Raw genomic sequence first — 19,933 nt, 5'->3', positions numbered from 1 at the left:
CCAATCTGAGATTGTTGAACTGCCCCCCAACTGGACTACAGCAAAGCCTGTGATACAGTTTCAAATAAAGAGTTGACAGACAAGTTAATGAAAATTGGAGTTTAATGTTTCCAAATGTAAAATTGACATTGACAGTGTTCAAGAGCTGGGGCGGTGGCTTCCCCAGTTCGCCATCAGCACTCTGTCACGGCAGATGGTGGCCTGGCAAAGGTCTCAATGTCTACCAGACATTTCTGCTCATTAGGCTAAGTAGTAATCCTTTACTTGTATTCCAATGTATTCCAAATCAGGAAACTCAGGAAAAGAAACTTTTAGGCTGGGTTCACACTACGTATATTTCAGTCAGTATTGTGATCCTCATATTGCAACCAAAACCAGGAGTGGATTAAAAACACAGAAAGGATCTGTTCACACAATGTTGAAATTGAGTGGATGGCCGCCATATAACAGTAAATAACTGCCATTATTTCAATATAACAGCCGTTGTTTCAAAATAACAGCAAATATTTGCCATTAAATGGCGGCCATCCACTCAATTTCAACATTGTGTGAACAGATCCTTTCTGTGTTTTTAATCCAGTCCTGGTTTTGGTTGCAATATGAGGACCACAATACTGACTGAAATATACGTAGTGTGAACCCAGCCTAAATATGCAAAAGTGACATGTGAAAAAGAGTTTAGACCACGATCGATCAGGAAAAACAAATGGGAGAAGACCGCATAGCCCATTCTCTCCTGACGCGTGAGGAGACAGACGCATTTTCTTGTTAAGTTTCCCTGACAGGTAAACTTTAAAGGGGTTATCCACTGCTACAAAAACATGGCCACTTTCTTACAGAGACAACACGACTCTTGTTTCCAGTTCAGGTGCGGTTTGCAATTAAACTCCATTCACTTCAATGGAACTAGGCAGCAAAACCCCGCCCAAGCTGGAGACAAGAGTGGGGCTGTCTCTGGAAGAAATTGGCCATGTTTTTGCAGCGCTGGATAACCCCTTTAGGGGTCCTATTAGGCAAACAGAATTTTTATTTTCTCAGATTAACAATCACAAACGAGCACTACTGCGAATGACCTGAACTCATTCACCATAATACATCAAACGATTGTTGTTAGTTACGATCGCAATTACAATAGTTCGTATACGAACTAAAATAATAACGGACGAATGATGTGTACATACACCAAAAGATTTGCTAATGGTTAATGGTGATTTTATAGTCAGCTCAAAAGATGCAATCAACAAAACATCAACAAATTTTTGTTAGTCATTTGATCATTACCTGCATCGGAAAGATTATCAGCTAAATTCGAACAAAACTTATTTTTTGCATGATAATCTTTTTGTGTAATAGGGCCCAAAAGTTCAATTTATAAGAAGAAGAAAAAATCCCTCCCATCTCACCCCCCAAAAGAAATAAATAAAATAAAACTATTTTTTTTTTTTCATTAAAGGGGGTCTGATCACCACTGGTACCACAACAATTCTGACAAGAGGGTCCTGCCCCAGCTTAATGTGAGTGATGGTCATTGGTGCAGTACTCGATTATGACTTTGAATCCCATAGGAATGACTAGAGCAGCAGTGTGCACTCATGAGCGCCACTTTTCTTAAAACAAGGGAACACGACTAGTTCTAAGATTAGTGGTGGAACCAGTGGAACCTATCCTGTGGAGGTGATAAATGTTGCTTGCGGCACTACCCTTTTAATATACATAATATAATAATTATGTAAATTGTCCCTCATAATTCTGATGATCGGCCAGATATATTAACCCTTTCATGACCTGGGGTCATTGATGCCTCAATGCCCAGTTCGTTTTAGGACATCAGCTTATGGGATCATAATGATCCCATAAGCTGATGTCCCTGTGTCTGCCCCCTCTCCTCTGTCCCCAGCCGCTGTTACAATCTTCGCAGAGCCCCAATGGACACCGGACAGAGATATCTCCCTCTGTAAAGGGAGAATTCTCTGTCTGGAGCCCTATAGTTGCTGCGGTCGTGCTGAGAGTTGCGTCGGGTCCCTGGCTATCACTGATAGCCGGGACCCGACACAGATGACACAGGTGCAGCTCCTGCGTCTGTATCATCCTGGATCGTTAATTAACATCGCTGCAGCTTTGGGCATAGGTCGCAGCGATGTTAATTAACAGTGGAGCGGCGGGAGGTTGTTAAAGGGGTTGTACAGCGAAAATCTTTTTCTTTCAAATAAACTGATATCAGAAAGTTATATAAATTTGTAATTTACTTCTATTAAAAAATCTCAAGTCTTCCCATAGTTATTAGCTACTATATGTCATGCAGGAAATGTTTTATTTTCAGTCTGACACAGTGCTCTCTGTTGACATTTCTGGCCGAGACAGGAATTCTGTCTCGGTTTTCTATGAATCACCATTGAAAACCTCTCCTGCTCTGGACAGTTCCTGTCCCAGCCACAGATGTCAGCAGAGAGTACTGTGTCAGACTGAAAATAAAACAACATTTCCTGCATGATATACATGAAGTACTGGAAGACTTGAGATTTTTTAAAGGTAGTAAATTACAAATCTATATACTTTTCTTACACCAGTTGATTTGAAAGAACAAAAATCACTGGACAACCCCTTTAATAAAAGGCTATGCTTCCAATGTATAAAAAAATGTGTTTTGTTAAAAAAAAAAAATATATATATTACATATATATATATTATATATATATATATATATATATATATATTATATATTACATATATATTTAGTATTTTCCTGCGTATAAGACTACTTTTTAACCCAGGAAAATCTTCTCAAAAGTAAGGGGTAGTCTTATACGCTGGGTGTCGTTTTATAGAGTGGGTGCTGAAAAACTTTGGAACTGGACTGGAGACTATGGTCCCCGCATACGTGGGAGGAGCTGGAAAACGGCCTCATCCCCGCCGTACGCTGCGACCGTATGAAGGGCAGAGCAAGCTGTAGACGTCCGGGATATGGAAAAAAAGATACGGCAGAATGGCGCTGTGCCCAGAAAAACACACTCTTTTACATGTCTGGCCTGTCCTTGTATCCTACTGGTATTACTGTACCTCCCTCTCTGCCTCCCAGATGCCTCCCAGATCTCACTGCTGTCTGATATTTTTTATTAATTTGGTGTGTGTTGGAGAAGGGGTACTCTTATACGGCGAGTATATGCCAAACTCTCTATTTTAACTGGAAAAGTTGGGGGTCGTCATATACGCCTAGTCGTCTTACACGCCGGAAAAAATGGTGTGTGTGTGTGTGTGTATATTTATATATATATATATATATATATATATATATATATATATATATATATATACATACACAGTGGTACCTTGGTTTAAGAGTAACTTGGTTTAAGAGCGTTTTGGTTTAAGAGCTCACAGTTTTTCAAAATTGTGACTTGGTTTAAGAGCATTGCTCTGGTTTAAGAGCCCCATGTTCTGGGTGGGAGCGCGAGTGGAGGAGGGGCATGGTCTGCATAGCGTGGTCTACAGCACTGTACTCTGACCCAGTAAGTCTCCCTCACCTTCCAAATCATAGCAGATCCATTTCAGGCTGGGGCTTACATCATGGGACAGGACTGTGGGGGTAATCTCTCCATAGCTATAACCCCTCTCTCCCCGGACAGAGAGCGCTGCATGTATGTGCCCACATCTGCCCTGCTCATTCCTTCATGCTCCCTGCAGTCTCTCTCAGCTCTTGTGTTTCCCATCCTCTCCATTACTGTACAGTAGGTTATGATATCACATATTCTGCTGTTTCTTAATCTTTGTTTCATCTGTTTTACATGTAATTCAGAAAAATAAATCATTATTTTTGGGGTGTGGAACCAATTGTCTGCACTTCTATGATTTCTTATGGGAAAATTTGCTTTGGTTTAAGAGCAGATTTGGATTACAAGCACGGTCCCGGAACGAATTATGCTCGTAATCCAAGGCACCACTGTATATATAAATTTTAGGCCATAATTGCCCAGCCCTACCTCACAGTATTTCAAACCTAAAATATACCATCCACACAAAAGCTGTAGTATTACTACTTACAAAGACCATCATTTATTTAAGTGGCACAGGAAGAAGGTAGTTTTTGGCATTTAAAATGTCTCTGACTGAGATGAGGTAAGGGTTAATGATGTTTACTAGTCATGCCAAGTGCTGAAGACTTGCTAAATGTGGGAAAGGCGGCAGTAGGTCTAGTCAGTAAAGGTCACAGAATGCAGTCCACACTTTCCCAACTGAAAACGTTGTTCTATGCTAGGCACACAATCAAGTTTTCTGTAACTGCTCCGTTGGATGTAAAATGTGACGCAACCACAATCCTAGATCATCTGAGTAGGAGCATTTTATGTGTAGAATATAATTTCAGGGATTTGTCCATCCTCGACTGAAGTCCCATTGTTATTACCAGCTGCATAACAAAATGTAAAGCATGTCTTTGCACCGGTAGTCGGAGATTCATGTATAACTTTGCGTAGTCCTTTTGTACCATAGTGCGAGTCCGGACCCTAAAATAAAAAATGATAATATAATTTTTAATTATTTTAACTTTGTAAAGGAATGGAAAATACATTGGGGACATTGATCAAGTTGTCCTATAGTAAGATCCCAAAGCAATCAGAGCTCAACTTTCATTTCTTACCAATGCTCTGGTGAAATGAAGGCTGACAAAAACCTAATAAATCCCCATAGTTTTTTTTTAAGAACTAATAAATAATTTGCTTTCTACCCTGCAAAGAAACCATCCATAGTGCATCTGTATGGTCCATATATCTGGTGGCTCTCTAAAAGTGGATAGTATGTAAAAAGTGGATAGATTGTAAAAGCAGAGGAATAGTCAAAATGATGACACCAGCTAGAACTGCGGATCTGTATTTGCTGCGGACGTTACAGAGGTAATGTCTGCAACGTCTGCAAAAAAATATGGATCCTATAGAGTTCTTTTGGTGTGTCCGTGCCGCAATTATGGTCTGCACTAGGTCAAAATTTGTGGATGTGTAAAAAGGCACATAGAAATCAACAGGATAAAATTTGTCTGTAAATGCAGATGTGGGAATGTGTGTTTAATTTACCTGCAATATCAGTATAGGGGAAACCATTACACCCAATAGGTTGTATAAAGCAGGATGAGACAGGTCATACAGAATCATACCTCCCAAGTGTCCCTCTTCTGGAGGGACAGTCCCTACGTTTTACCCACGTCCCCCTGTCCCTCTTTTCCCCTTACATGTTCCTATTTTTGACCTAGGAATTAGATTTGCATTAACAAACTGTCTATGAAAATGATGTCAGTTGCGGCACTCAGCGCTGTTGTATGAAAAAAACATAGTTACTCACAGGTAATGTAGTTTCCCCGAGTACATGACAACACCACCAGAGAGAGGGACTCCGCCCCCCAGGGACAGGAAACCTGGAGAATAAAAAGAACGGCCCACCTCTCCTCCCTCAGTGAATATCCGAGACTGAAGAGAGCCTTAAAAATGTAATCACGCATATGTACAGCATACAAAACCATAAACATGAAACCATAATCGACTAATCATACATATTATTCACTAATCAGAGTTCTACTCCCTATATATAAAATTATCTACTAGAAACACCCCTAAGTGATCACCCAGTGAGAAATAGAATATTAAAGGGTGGGAATGTAATGGTGCTGTCATGTACTCAGGGAAACTAAATTACCGGTGAGTAACTACGGTTTTCCCCATCGAAATGACAGCACCACCAGAGAGAATACCAGAGAGGAATTCAGGGTGTGACTACAGCTTGTAAGACCTTCCTTCCAAAGGAGACATCAGAAGTAGAGGAAAGATCCAAACGGTAGTGCCGGAAGAAAGTGTGAGGAGAAGACCAGATGGCAGTCTTACAGATCTGCTCTATGGAGGCATCCCCTTTCTCTGCCCAAGATGCTGACACCGCTTGTGTGGAGTGAGCTTTAAGAGAGAGAGGAGGAGAGAGACCCGAGGAAGTATAGCAAAGACTAATAGCCTGTCTGATCCACCTAGCTAGAGTACATGTAGATATTTTGTTTCCTTTATTTGGACCAGAAACCTGTACAAATAGGCTCTTAGACTTCCTGAAAGGTTTTGTAACTTCCAAGTAAGGAAGGACCGCTCTCCTGACATCTAAACAATTGTACTCTCTCTCTTTTTCATTTTTGGGGCTATCACAAAAAGAGGGCAGCAACACTTCCTGGGATCTGTGGAATCGAGGATGAGAAATGTATCATCTCACTCACCCTCCTGGCTGATGTAATTGCTACCAACAGGGCTGTTTTGAGCGTTACTACCTTTAGCGATGCCTCTGCTAAAGGCTCAAAGGGGGCTTTAATTAAGGCGGAGAGGACTGTATTAAGGTCCCAAGGGGCTACTTTGTTAGGAACTCTAGGACACAGTTTAGCGATGGCCTTAAAAAATTTAATAATCCATGGATGTTTCGCTAGAGGATGACCGTATAATGCTCCTAGAGCAGAGACCTGTACCTTCAAAGTAGCTGGTTTTAGTCCTTTTTCTAGTCCTCTTTGTAGGAAGTCCAGAATCCCGGCCAGTCCAGACCTTTACCTTTTAAGATTAACCTCTCAAGAGCCAGGCCATCAAGTGGAGCTTGGCTACTTGCGGATGTTAAACTGGTCCTTGTAGGAGAAGTACCAGACGGTCCGGGAGAACCCAGGGGTCTGACATGGACATTTGGGTCAAGCAAGAAAACCAAGCCCTCCTTGGCCAAAAGGGGGCTACTACAATCACTTTGGCCCTGTCTTGTCTTATCTTCCTCAAGACTCTAGGAAGAAGAGGCAATGGCAGGAAAGCGTACATTAGATTCCACCTCCAAGTCTGTGTCAGTGCATCTATCGCTAGAGGTCGATCCCTGGGGGACAGAGAGCAGAACTGTCTCACCTGCCAGTTGGATTGTGTGGCGAATAAGTCCCCCTCTGGTTGACCCCACAGGCCTGTGATCGTCCTTTATGCAGTACCCTTGGTGGTTCCCTGTCTATTTATAAGCGCCACCGTAGTAGAGTTGTCAGATAAAATTCTAACATTAGAATTCTGCACATAGTCCTTAGAAGATCTGAGGGCGGCTTCCAATACTGCTGCCAACTCTCCGTAATTTGAGGATTTATCTCTAAAGGATCTATCCCATGTACCCTGAAAGTCTAATTCCCCTAAATGGGGCCCCCAACCTAGGGCTAGCATCAGTAGTGACTATAATTGGGGAAAGGACACTCCAACTTAGACCTACAGTGAGATGTTCCCTTACCAACCACCACGACAGGCTATTTAGAACTTCCTGGGGGATGACTGTTTTCCTATCCAATCCCTTTGGAGACCCGTCCTATACTCCAAGGAGGTGAATCTGTAAGGGTCTACTATGGATTTGGGCCCAGGGTACCGCTGGGATGGCTGCAGTGAATAAGCCTAACAGAGAAATACCCTTTCTGATGGTAATTCTGGGGTTTCTTAACACTGAGGTTACTGTCTCCTTTAGTTTGAGGATTTTTCCTTCTGGCAGATAGAACTTTCGAAAAGATGAGTTTAAGTCTATTCCTAGGAACCTTTTTTCCTGAGCTGGGGATAAAAAAAGATTTTTCGTTATTTACAATCCATCCTAGCTTATCTAGTATACTTAAAGTTCTTGTTATTTGTGCATTAAGTTCTTGCTCTGACCCAGCTACGAGTAAAAAATCATCCAGGTTGGAATGAACAAACCTGGACCTTCCCGAATGTGTGCTGCCATCTCTGCCACAATTTTGGTGAACATTCTTGGGGCTATCGCAATTCCAAGAGGGAGAGTCTGGAATTGAAGGTGACACAGGTTGTTATTTATCCTTATAGCAATTCTCAGATATTTTTGATAATCTTTATGGATAGGTACATGAAGTTATGCGTCCTTTAAATCAATAAAAGCCATAAAACAATTTTGTTGCAACAAGTTTATTGTGGACTTAATGGTTTCCATCTTAAACCTCTGATATTTCAAAAATTTATTAAGGGGTTTTAAATTAATAATGACCCTAAAGGATAAATCGGGTTTCTGAACTAAAAAAAGGTGTAGAGTAAAACCCCTGTTCAATCTCACTCTGTGGTACGGGGATAAAAACGTTTTTGCCTATAAGAGAAATCACTTCTTTCTCCAGAGTCCTTTCCCCAACATCTCCCATTTGTCACTACATATCGTGTGGGGGGTCGGGAGATAAAGTCAAAGTCCACACCTTCCTGAATATATCTCAGGACCGAGAAGCTGCCACAAGTTTTCTTCCACTCCTGGGCAAAAAATTTTACTCTACCCTCCACATTAATCCCAGAATTACTGGGCAGAAGATTGTTTTGTAGGAATCAGACTTTTGGCGGAAGAGGTAGCCTCTTGATTTACCAGATCCTCTACCTCTTCCTCCTCTGTCCGATCCTCTTCTGTTGAATCCCCCTCTGCTTTGGGGACGAAAGGTTCTATAATGGCTGGGCTGAAAGGAGGAGGAAAATTCCTTCTTCTTATCTCCTGCCTTCTCTAGTAATTTGTCCAGTGCTGATCTGAACAGAAATTCTCCCTCGCATGGAAAGCTGCATATTTTAGCTTTTGAGGCCACATCGCCAGACCAGTTCTTAAGCCAAATCGCTCTCCTGGTCGAGTTTGATGATGTTGCTGATCTGGCTGAGAACCTGAGTGCATCTGCCGAAGCGTCTGCCAAAATAGAGGTAGATTTTTTCAGTTGAGACAGGGAAGATAGAATATTCTCTTCCGACTCCTTGGCTTTAATAGCATCCTCCAACTGAGCTATCCAGACTCGCATGGAGCGGGCACATGTCATGGCCGCGGCGGCGTCCCGTGCTCCGGGCCGCCGCCGCGACCGCCCTCTGTCTGACGCGGCTGCCGGGGTCCCGGTGCAGGGACCCGGCGCTGCGGTCTGTTCGGCCCCGGGGGGCGCCTCGCCTCGTCCCGCTCCGCTCTCCGTCTGTGCCGGCCGGCGCGCGCGTCCCCGCCCCCTCGGGCGCGCGCGCGCCGGCTGTCTCAGATTTAAAGGGCCAGTCCATCCCTAATTGGTAGTTGCACCCAATCACTCCCTATAAATCCCAGCATGCCCTGTCCCTCGTGTTGGAGCCTCTACATGCTTCCCATAGCGTTTGGCCCAGCTCCCTGTTGTTCCTGACCTTAGTCCTTGTCCCTGTTTCCTGTCCTTAGTCCTTGTCCCTATCCTTGCCCGCTGCCTTCCCATTGTTCCTGAGTCCTGTCCGCCACCTGCGAGCACGCCTTCTGTCCTCTGCCTGCACGATCTCCTGCCTACTGCTCCTGCCACGCCTCGCCTGCCGTCACCAGCAACCAAGCCAGGGGTAGCGATCTGGGGGTCGCCTGCCGGAGCAAGTCCATCCCGCCTTGCGGCGGGCTCTGGTGAAAACCAGCGGCCCCTTAGACTCCGCTCCCTGGTGAGGTTAGTGCCATCGCTGGTGACAGTCCAGTGGATCCACTACTCCAGGCGTTACAGTAGGCTCCAACCATGGATCCCGGCGAGGTGCCTGATCTCCGTGACGTCGCCAGAGTGGTCGCTCAACAGGCTCAACAGATCCAGCAACAGTCGCAGCAAATCCAGCAATTGACTGCCGCCCTACAGCAGCATACTACGGCTCAGCGCCCACCACCACCTGCAGCCACCTCGAGACTTCGATTGGCCCTCCCGAGTAAATATGGAGGCGATCCCAAGTTGTGCAGGGGATTCCTGACTCAATGCACAATGCATAATGAACTGCTAAGTAGTCAGTTTCCCACCGAGCGCTCTAAAGTGGCTTTCATCATCAGCCTATTGGAGGGTAGAGCTCTGTCCTGGGCCACGCCACTGTGGGACCGTGATGATCCTGTTGCTGCCAATCTCCGGGCCTTCCTGGCCGAGTCTCGCTCCGTCTTCGAGGAACCTGCCCGTGCTACTTCAGCTGAGACTGCTCTCCTCAACCTCTCTCAAGGGAGCTCCTCTGTCGGTGACTACGCCATCCAGTTCCGCACCCTGGCAGCTGAATTGGACTGGAACGAGGCCGCCCTATTAGCCACCTTCAAGAAGGGCCTATCCAGTCGAGTGAAAGACGTGCTCTCCGCCCGTGACCTCCCTACATCTCTGAACGATCTTATCCTACTGGCTACCAGAGTCGACAACCGATTTTCCGAGAGAGAGGAGGAGGTCCGGCAGGAACGACGACTGAGCCTGCCCCGTCGCCATCCTTGCTTGGCACCGGTTTTCCAGAGTCCCGTTGCTCCTATGCCCCAGTCGTCTCCGGAAGTCCCTATGCAGGTGGAACGAGCTCGCCTTACGACTGATGAGAGAGCCCGCCGCGTGGAGCTGAATCTCTGTCTCTATTGCGGTGGCGCTGGTCACTACCGGCAGAGATGTCCCCAACGTCCTCAGCGTCCGGGAAACGCTCGCACCTAGGTCCGGTGGGAGAGGCCTCCCTAGGTGTGAATGCCACCTCTCCAAGGTTGATTATGCCAGTCTCCATCCAGACACCCTCTGGGCAAGTTTTCCAGACTACTGCCCTCATCGACTCCGGCGCTGCTGGCAGTTTCATTTCTGCTTCGTTGGTCCAAAGATGGCGGCTACCCGTGATCCAGCTAGCCCAACCCCGGTCTATCTCTTCGGTTACGGGGGAGATTCTTACCGAAGCTGTGCACTGCCAGACGGCACCCCTAGTCCTCCAGGTGGGCGCCCTACATCAGGAGAAGATCTCTTTCTATGTCTTGCGCCATTCCTCTTCTAACATCCTGCTGGGTCTTCCTTGGCTGCAATTACATACCCCTAAGCTGGACTGGAGAACGGGGGAGGTTCTCAGCTGGGGCCAGGACTGTCATAACCTGTGTCTGAGATCTCCTCAACCCAAGTGCTCTACGAGGTCACCTGCTTATGTCAAGCCTCTATCCGGACTACCGGAGGACTACCAAGACTTTGCTGATGTTTTCTCGGCCAAGGAGGCGGACTCTCTACCACCACATCGGGCCTATGATTGCCCTATAGACCTTCTTCCAGGGGCATCCCCTCCACGTGGTCGAGTATATCCTCTCTCTGTGCCCGAGACTGAAGCCATGTCCTCCTACATCCGGGAGAACTTACAGAAGGGCTTCATCCGTAAATCCACGTCTCCCGCTGGCGCTGGATTTTTCTTTGTTCAGAAGAAGGACGGTTCCCTCCGCCCATGCATAGACTACCGGGGCTTGAATAAGGTGACTGTTAAGAACCGCTATCCTCTTCCGCTTATTCCTGAACTATTCGACCGTCTTCGTGGAGCTAGGATCTTCTCCAAGCTGGATCTCAGGGGAGCGTATAACTTGATCCGTATTCGTAAAGGAGACGAATGGAAGACCGCTTTCAACACCAGAGATGGGCACTACGAATATCTGGTCATGCCATTTGGCCTATGCAATGCCGCAGCGGTCTTCCAGGAATTCGTGAACGATATCTTCCGAGACCTCCTCTATGTCTGCGTCATTGTCTATTTGGACGACATTTTGGTCTTCTCCCCGGACCAGCAGACTCATGTGGCACAAGTGCGTCAGGTCCTACGAAGACTACGGGCCAATCATCTATATGCCAAGCTTGAGAAGTGCGTTTTCCATCAGCGCAGTCTTCCATTTCTTGGCTATATCGTCTCCGACCAGGGTCTACAAATGGATCCGGCCAAGCTCTCAGCTGTCCTCCAATGGCCATGCCCTGTGGGACTTAGAGCTATTCAACGTTTCCTTGGATTCGCCAACTATTATCGGCAATTCATCCCTCACTTCTCTACCCTGGTCGCACCCATCGTGGCCCTCACTAAGAAGAGGGCGGACCCCAGACATTGGCCTCCAGAGGCCGAACAAGCCTTCAATAGCCTTAAGTCTGCCTTTGCCTCTGCTCCTGCTCTAGTCCGCCCGGATGTCTCCAGGCCGTTTTCTCTCGAGGTCGATGCTTCTTCTGTGGGCGCAGGAGCCGTTCTCTCGCAAAGGGACACATCTGGCAAGACCAGAACCTGCGGGTTCTTTTCTAAGACTTTCTCCCCTGCCGAGAGGAACTATACTATTGGGGACCGTGAACTCCTGGCCATTAAGTTGGCACTGGAGGAGTGGCGTCATCTACTAGAGGGGGCTAAACACCCCGTTAACATCTACACGGACCACAAGAACCTCCTCTACCTTCAATCGGCTCAACGCCTCAATCCCCAGCAGGCCAGGTGGTCCCTCTTCTTCTCCCGGTTCAACTTTACCATCCATTTCCGTCCAGCCGAGAAGAATTTAAAGGCCGATGCATTATCCCGAGCATCCGATGTCATGGGGCAAGAGGAATCTCCTCGTCACATAATACCTCCTGACCGCCTAGTACCAGTTGCCACTTCTGCTCTGCAGAGACTGCCCCCCGGGAAGACTTATGTGCGCCCCGCACTCCGTAAACGCATCTTGAAGTGGGGGCATTCCTCTTTGGTGGCCGGGCATCCAGGAGCTCAAAAGACTGGGCAATTGATCTCCCGTCACTACTGGTGGCCCAATCTCCTCCAGGATGTCAAGGATTTTGTGGCCTCCTGTGCAGTCTGTGCCAGGAATAAGTCTCCCCGTCAAAGACCTGCCGGCCTACTTTTGCCCTTGCCAGTCCCGGACCATCCCTGGCACCACATTGGGATGGATTTCATCACAGACCTACCTCCATCCGCGGGCAATACAGTTATTTGGGTGGTGACGGACCGCTTCTCTAAAATGGCTCACTTCGTGGCTCTTCCTGGCCTACCCTCTGCTCCTCGTCTGGCTCAGTTGTTCTTCCGACACATCTTCCGCCTGCATGGACTTCCTCATCACATTGTGTCCGACCGAGGCTCTCAATTTGTCTCTAAGTTTTGGCGTGCCCTCTGCTCGCAAATCCAAGTGAAGCTGGACTTCTCATCGGCCTACCATCCCCAGACCAACGGGCAAGTGGAGAGAGTCAATCAGATCCTGGGTAACTACCTACGTCATTTTGTGTCCAGCCGCCAAGACAACTGGTCCGATCTCCTTCCATGGGCGGAATTCTCCTATAACCATCTGGACTCGAGTTCCACAGGCAAGTCTCCTTTCTATGTGGTCTACGGGCATCATCCTCGTCCTCCTCTGCCTCTCTCTCCATCCTCTGGGGTCCCAGCCGTGGAGGAGTTGTTATCTGACCTGCAGTCGATCTGGGAACAAACTTGACAGTCCTTACTCAAAGCCTCTGAACGCATGAAGGACCAGGCTGATAAGAAGAGGAGACCTGCCATAAATTTTCTTCCAGGTGACAAAGTCTGGCTCTCGGCCAAATATGTTCGACTCAAGATTCCCAGCTACAAGTTGGGTCCTCGATTCCTTGGTCCTTTCTCGGTGCTAAAACGCATCAACCCTGTCACCTACAAACTCCGCCTGCCCCTACTATGCGGATTCCGAACGCCTTCCATGTCTCCCTCTTGAAGCCAGTGGTCCTCAACCGGTTCTCCGATCAGTCTCCGTACTCTGTTCCACAAGCCGTCTCTGACGACGTCTACGTTGTTAAAGATATTCTGGCCATGAAAACTGTCAGAGGGAGACGATTCTTCCTGGTGGACTGGAGAGGATTTGGTCCTGAGGAGAGGTCCTGGGAACCCGAGGCTAGCATCCTGGATAAAGATCTCATCAAGGGGTTCCTGCAGGCAAGAAAGAGGGGGAGGCCAAAGGGGGGGGGGTACTGTCATGGCCGCGGCGGTGTCCCGTGCTTCAGGCCGCCGCCGCGACCGCCCTCTGTCTGACGCGGCTGCCGGGGTCCCGGTGCAGGGACCCGGCGCTGCGGTCTGTTCGGCCCCAGGGGGCGCCTCGCCTCGTCCCGCTCCGCTCTCCGTCTGTGCTGGGCGCGCGCGCGCCGGCTGTCTCAGGTTTAAAGGGCCAGTCCGTCCCTAATTGGTAGTTGCACCCAATCACTCCCTATAAATCCCAGCATGCCCTGTCCCTCATGTTGGAGCCTCTACATGCTTCCCATAGCGTTTGGCCCAGCTCCCTGTTGTTCCTGACCTTAGTCCTTGTCCCTGGTTCCTGTCCTTAGTCCTTGTCCCTATCCTTGCCCGCTGCTTTCCCATTGTTCCTGAGTCCTGTCCGCCACCTGCGAGCACGCCTTCTGTCCTCTGCCTGCACGATCTCCTGCCTACTGCTCCTGCCACGCCTCGCCTGCCGTCACCAGCAACCAAGCCAGGGGTAGCGATCTAGGGGTAGCGACCTGGGGGTCGCCTGCCGCAGCAAGTCCATCCCGCCTTGCGGCGGGCTCTGGTGAAAACCAGCGGCCCCTTAGACTCCGCTCCCTGGTGAGGTTAGTGCCATCGCTGGTGACGGTCCAGTGGATCCACTACTCCAGGCGTTACAGCAACACAAGTACTGGCTATGTTTGGCTTAAACGTAGCCGTAGACGCTTCCCAGGACTTTTTCAGATAACCGTCCGCTTTTTTGTCCATGGGATCTTTAAGTGTCCCCAAATCCTCAAAGGGCAATTGAGACTTTTTAGACACTTTCGCAATAGTTGCGTCTATTGTAGGAGGATAATCCCAGGATGAATTTTCCACTTCGTCAAACGGATATTTCAGTTTTACTGCCCGTGGAATAAAGCCTTTCCGATCTGGTTTGGCCCATTCTCTATTAATTAGTGCTGACACAGTTTTGTGAACAGGAAACTCTCTCCTTTTCTTGCACTCTAGGCCACTGAACATACTATCCTGTAAGGATTTAGCTTCTTTCTGATCCTCAATCTCCATAGTGGAGCGCACTTCTTTAACTAAAGTGTCCACATTCTCCACTGCAAACAAAGGTTTTCCAGTAGCTTCATCGTCTGAATTTTCAGCCTCTGTTTCATTAATAGCCCCTCCTGAATAATTTTCTGGAATGACTACTGCTTCCTGAGAGGTACACGGAGCAGTGGGGATAGGAGCTGGGGGGAGGTGTAGCCACAGGGGGCCCATGCTTATTGGATTTTTTTAAAACAGGAAAACAGAAAAATATTCCCTAAAAGTGCTGTTCAACTATCAGACCATTACATATCGCCAGTGTCGGACTGGGGTACCTTGGCCCACCAGGGAAATTGATTATTGGGGCCCACCCGACATACACAGACAAAGGCAATGTTCACACTATGGAGGAGACCGGCTGTTCCGTGACTCCGGCCGGGTCACGGAACGGCCGGTCTCAGCCCAGATCATCACATCCGGTACTTAAGTACCGGCCGGATGATCTTTCCTCCGTGGAGCTCTGATGCGGGCGCATCAGCGCGCGCCCGCATCAGAGCTTCCCATAGCACATAGTGAAGCAAGCGGCCGGAGCCGCTCGCTTCACTGTGTGAACTGCCAGGTCCTTCTGCGGTCCCATAGCAAACAATGCTATGTTCCACGCCGCACATCTACGGCTGTAGTTCTGCGGCGAGAACTACGGCCGTAGATTTACGTAGTGTGAACATAGCCATAATCAGCGGCAAACCTTTCACGTTACTACAGTGACTTTGCATTGAGCTGTGTATGTGAGCAGCAATGCTAGTGCACTGCCAGTCACTTGTACAGTTATTACTGGTTTATGCAGTTACGGTAAAACAGGATTATTTATGTAGAAACCTAAATGAAATTTCAAGAATATTGCTGCAAAAACATATGAAAAATGTCATGTGTGAACACAGCCTCAGAAGATGAAGGAGAAAATGACCATCTAGTCTTCTCTTCTATTACAATTTCCTGCAGAGGAGACCCATAACGGTTCATTCTAGCCTCACCACAAGCTGTTGGGCTAGAATAAGACTTTTAAGGACCTTTATGAATGGCATATCAGTGGTCATTAAAGCGTTAAAGGGGTTATCCGGTAAAGAAAAAACAATTTTCAACTCTGATGTCAGAAGTTACAGATCAGTAAATTGCTTTACTTGGTGTATTCTCTCCAGTCTGACACAGTGAGACTGTCCAGAACTGTCTCAGAACAGCAGCAAATCCCCATAGAAAACCTCTCCTGCTCTGGACCGTTCCTGACATGGACAGAGGTGGCAGCAGAGAGCACTGTGTCAGACTAGAGAGAATACACCACTTCCTGCAGGACATACAGCTGCTGATAAGTACTGGAAGACTGGAGATTTTTAGTTAGGACCGGAAGAAGCAGATGGGAGTGCACCAAAGGATTCGGCCCCAATTCACTGAATTGCGGCGGGCGAAAACTGACATGTTCTTTGCGGCGCAGTATGGGATCCCGGCCGAAGCCTATACCATGTGTGTACTCTCCGGCCGGGATCCCATAGCAGTAAAGGCAGTGTCCTACACCGTACAGAGTACAGCCGTTGTTGCAAATGGCAACAACGGCAGTACTTTTACATAGTGTGAATCTAGCCTTATCAAGGTGTGATCTGCCATTGTATACATGTACAAGGAAATGGCAGAGAACACCATAAGGCGCACATGGCGTATTACTGCAGAACGGATTTGTGCCAGTAGCTAAACTTGCTGCTCGCCATGGGGGCTACAAGCCCAACACTGCCAGTCACTTTAGTGGTGGTTTATACACCTTGACGCCATCTGCAGCCCTTTCAACACAACCAGGAGACTCGGTACAATCATTCCGCAGGAGAGACAGCACCAAAGTGACTTTATTCACTCCCTCTTGTGCGACTAAAATTAAAACATCACACTAGAGGGTTTGAATAAAGTCACAAAATTTTTTTACTACTTCGGTGCTGTCTCTGCTGCTTTTTTAAAACTCTGTTCAGATGGAGTGCATTATCCTACCTGCGTCTACTGCGGCAGCTGATGCTGCTTATATATTTATTTTTTGAGTCGGTACAATAATTGAGAAGACGTTCGCCTTCTGGAGGTCCCAGTTGTGCAGGAGATCTGTGAGGCTTAGGCGCCGATCAGCTGATTGAGGATTCTCACATCAAAGATGATAGGAGTTGTAGTAGACGTAACAGTAAGACTTTAATCAATGGATGTTTTGAGGGGAACCTTCTTCGTCAGATCTATTGAGGGTTTTCTACAAAACACATTATCCATTGATTAAAGTCTTACTGTTACGTCTACTACAACTCCTATCATCTTTGATGTGAGAATCCTCAATCAGCTGATCGGCGCCTAAGCCTCACAGATCTCCTGCACAACTGGGACCTCCAAAAGGCGAACGTCTTCTCATCACATACACATACATACACACAAAATGACATACTGCAGAGATACACAAACATGCAGACACAACACACCTTACATATATACATACATCTAATCATACTAACACACACAGACACAGGACAGACAGATACAAAAGCATGCAGATTACATATATACAATATAATATCTATAGAACTACATTACATAATATACACTATAAACATGGTAGATGCACACACACACACACACAGGCACATTACATAGATATAACACTCACATGCATAAACACATGACACAGATGTACAAACACACACAGATGACAAAGACAGACAAATATACAGTAAACAAAACTCACATGTTAAGCAGGGCAGGAAGCTCCATGGAGTCCTCTGGTCTCCATCTTCACTTCCTCTTCTCCCAGCCAGACCCGGCAGCCTGTAGCCCCTCCCCCTTCTCTTCTGCACCGACAGCACACACAGTGGCAGAAGAGAAGAGATGTCACTGCAGAGGGGAGGGGGATGGAGGGGCCCTGCAGCTGCTCCTTCTCTCTGCATCTTCCTGATAACAAGCAGGAAGAGAGCAGTGCCGGGAGCTGGGCCACACTGACTGAGTGCAGGGGGAGGGGAGGGCCCATGATTAGCTCACCGGGTGGTGCTGATGCCGATCTTTACTCCCCACAGCAGTGTGGGAGCCAGCAGGGGGCCCCCTTGAGCTCCCCATACTAAACGGGATCTAAACAGGAGGCCCCTCTCCGGCTCAGGGGCAGGGCCCAGCAAGAGGGAGGAGGGGGCGGGGCCCACCGGGGAATCCCCCGGCTCCCCGGTGGCCCAGTCCGAGCCTGCATATCGCCATATATCTATCTATCTATCTATCTATATATATATATATATATATATATATATATACACACACACACATATATAATATATAGTAAAAAAAAAAAAAAAGCTGTCTCACTTCATAGATGACAAAAAGGAAGACATATTTGGTGTTTCTGCTTTAAAATTGCGTATTTTTGAAGCGTGAAGCTACATGCGTTTTTCGCACAGGTTGTTAACAACTGATGCTTTGCTAACAACAAGCTTCACGCTTTAAAAATACGCAATTGCGTATTTTAACGCAGATCAAACGTATAAAGCCAACCTGCGTTTTGCCTGCTTATTTTTAAGACTGATTCACGCAGCAAATACGTCAAGTGGGTTTGTACCCTTAGGATTCACATGTTGGTCGTTAACAATAAGCAGGCAGCCTCCCTCTGTAAATCCTACAATTTTTCCTTGCAGACTCGGATTTTCTAGCTTCCTCCTCCTACCAAAACAATATGATCCAAAAGTATAAGCAATACACTTTAGAAAGATACAGCTCACCCTCCTGCAACATCGGCTTGTTACCCTTGGTTTTTCTGCTGGGCCAGGAGCATCCTTCTTCCTCTCGCTGCTCATGTTGGCTGGCTCCAGAAATGCTGAATGCTGGCCACCACCTCACCCCTGCACAATTGCGCTTTTTGAATTTGCCGGGCCGACCTGCACTGCCGAGCGCCCAGCGTCTGATGTCACTTCCGCCGCGCAAGTGCTCCGAGGATCCCGCGGCGCGTCACTTCCGGGAATCCCTCCGGCGACTGGCGTCCAGCAAGCCCCATTTTGCGGCCTTCTGAAGGGGTGAGTGCGGTCTTCTGGACCCAACCAGGGCCCGTTTGAGTTTCCCCCTCGGCCGACAGCGGCACCAGGGAATAGAGGGAGCTCCAGCATGCTTCGTCTCCAGGCTCCCCGCAGGGACAGGAAACCACTGAGGGAGCGGAGTCCCTCTCTCTGGTGGTGCTGTCATGTTGATGGGGAAATAGTGCTTTTATCCATGTTGTTACTTGGATAAGCCTTGCTTCTTACGTCCCCTGGTGTGGGAGTGGTTAGTAGGTATATCCATGGTGACGTGAACAGAAAGGTCTAAAAGAAGCCCGGTAAGGATGAAACAGCTGTAACTTGTTTGTCTGCTGTGATTCTGGTGTCTATCTGTAACCTGTTTGTCTGCTGTGATCCTGGTGTCTATCCCTGCAGTTCCATCACTGTATTGACATGAATACATGGATGAATAAAAGCACTATTTTTCATACAACAGTGGTGAGTGCCGCAAGTTACTTCTTACGTTTTAAAAGTGTGACTGACTTTTTTTTTTTTTTTTTGCACTAGTACAAGAGATTTTAATAAACTCTGTAATAGGTTTTATTAGGCAAAAAAGCCTGTTTCTGTACTCAAAAAGCAGTTTCCAACCTTCCCCCCTCACTTCTTATATGTGCATTATCAGGCAATCTTCATTACAGGGAAGCAAGTGAAGACGGGTTCTGCTTTGTCCATTATATCTATGGAAGGGGGAGGGGCAGAGGGAGATGATTGAGCAGGAAGAAGAGACATGAAGGTCTGGGCACCTAAAACGCTCGATTCAGGGGTTAGAAAGGTCAGTGCTTATCTAGGAACTTGCTGAGAGAAGATTGCAGGGTGTTGTGCAAGACTGCTCCGTGCTCACTCACTCCTCTCAGCCCCTCCCCTCTCCATAGAGCATAATGGACAGAGAAATCCTGCATCTTCTGAAGTAAAAAAAACACAGCTTTTTGAGTACAAAAGGAAACTCTTTTGTTAAATAAATCGCTTGTACTATTAATATTTATTGTTTTCTGAAAAATAACTCTGAAATGACAGTTACGCTTTACGTTTTCATGGACCCTTGAAAAGTTCTAAAGCTGAGCATACCACTAGAAGTAAATAACCCTCAACAACTTGCACTTGTGGGTCTCTCACATGCCAGTGAGAGCAAGTCTCTGGAATAGGAGGTATATTGCTGTTCCGGTTACACTG

The 19,933-nt window shown here is 47.3% G+C and overlaps 1 protein-coding gene across 3 annotated transcripts in view; it reads right to left on the bottom strand.

Moving 5' to 3' along the window:
- Window positions 1–1,190: 1,190 nt before the first annotated feature.
- The window catches only part of LOC138797578 (BTB/POZ domain-containing protein 2-like), a 550,827-nt gene continuing 532,084 nt past the window's right edge, over window positions 1,191–19,933 (bottom strand). For 2 of the 3 annotated variants that reach the window (XM_069977918.1, XM_069977917.1), the window contains one exon: window positions 1,191–4,499. In XM_069977918.1, the coding sequence (XP_069834019.1) occupies window positions 4,338–4,499 (162 nt within the window). In that variant the 3' untranslated portion in view covers window positions 1,191–4,337. The remainder of the gene's footprint in view (window positions 4,500–19,933) is intronic. The other variant, XR_011363952.1, reaches the window with a different exon arrangement.

The sequence above is a fragment of the Dendropsophus ebraccatus genome, chromosome 7, assembly GCF_027789765.1.
Source record: "Dendropsophus ebraccatus isolate aDenEbr1 chromosome 7, aDenEbr1.pat, whole genome shotgun sequence".
Classification (NCBI taxonomy): Eukaryota; Metazoa; Chordata; class Amphibia; order Anura; family Hylidae; genus Dendropsophus; species Dendropsophus ebraccatus.
Note: the sequence above shows the minus strand (reverse complement) of the source record. Positions and strands in the feature narration are given on the sequence as shown.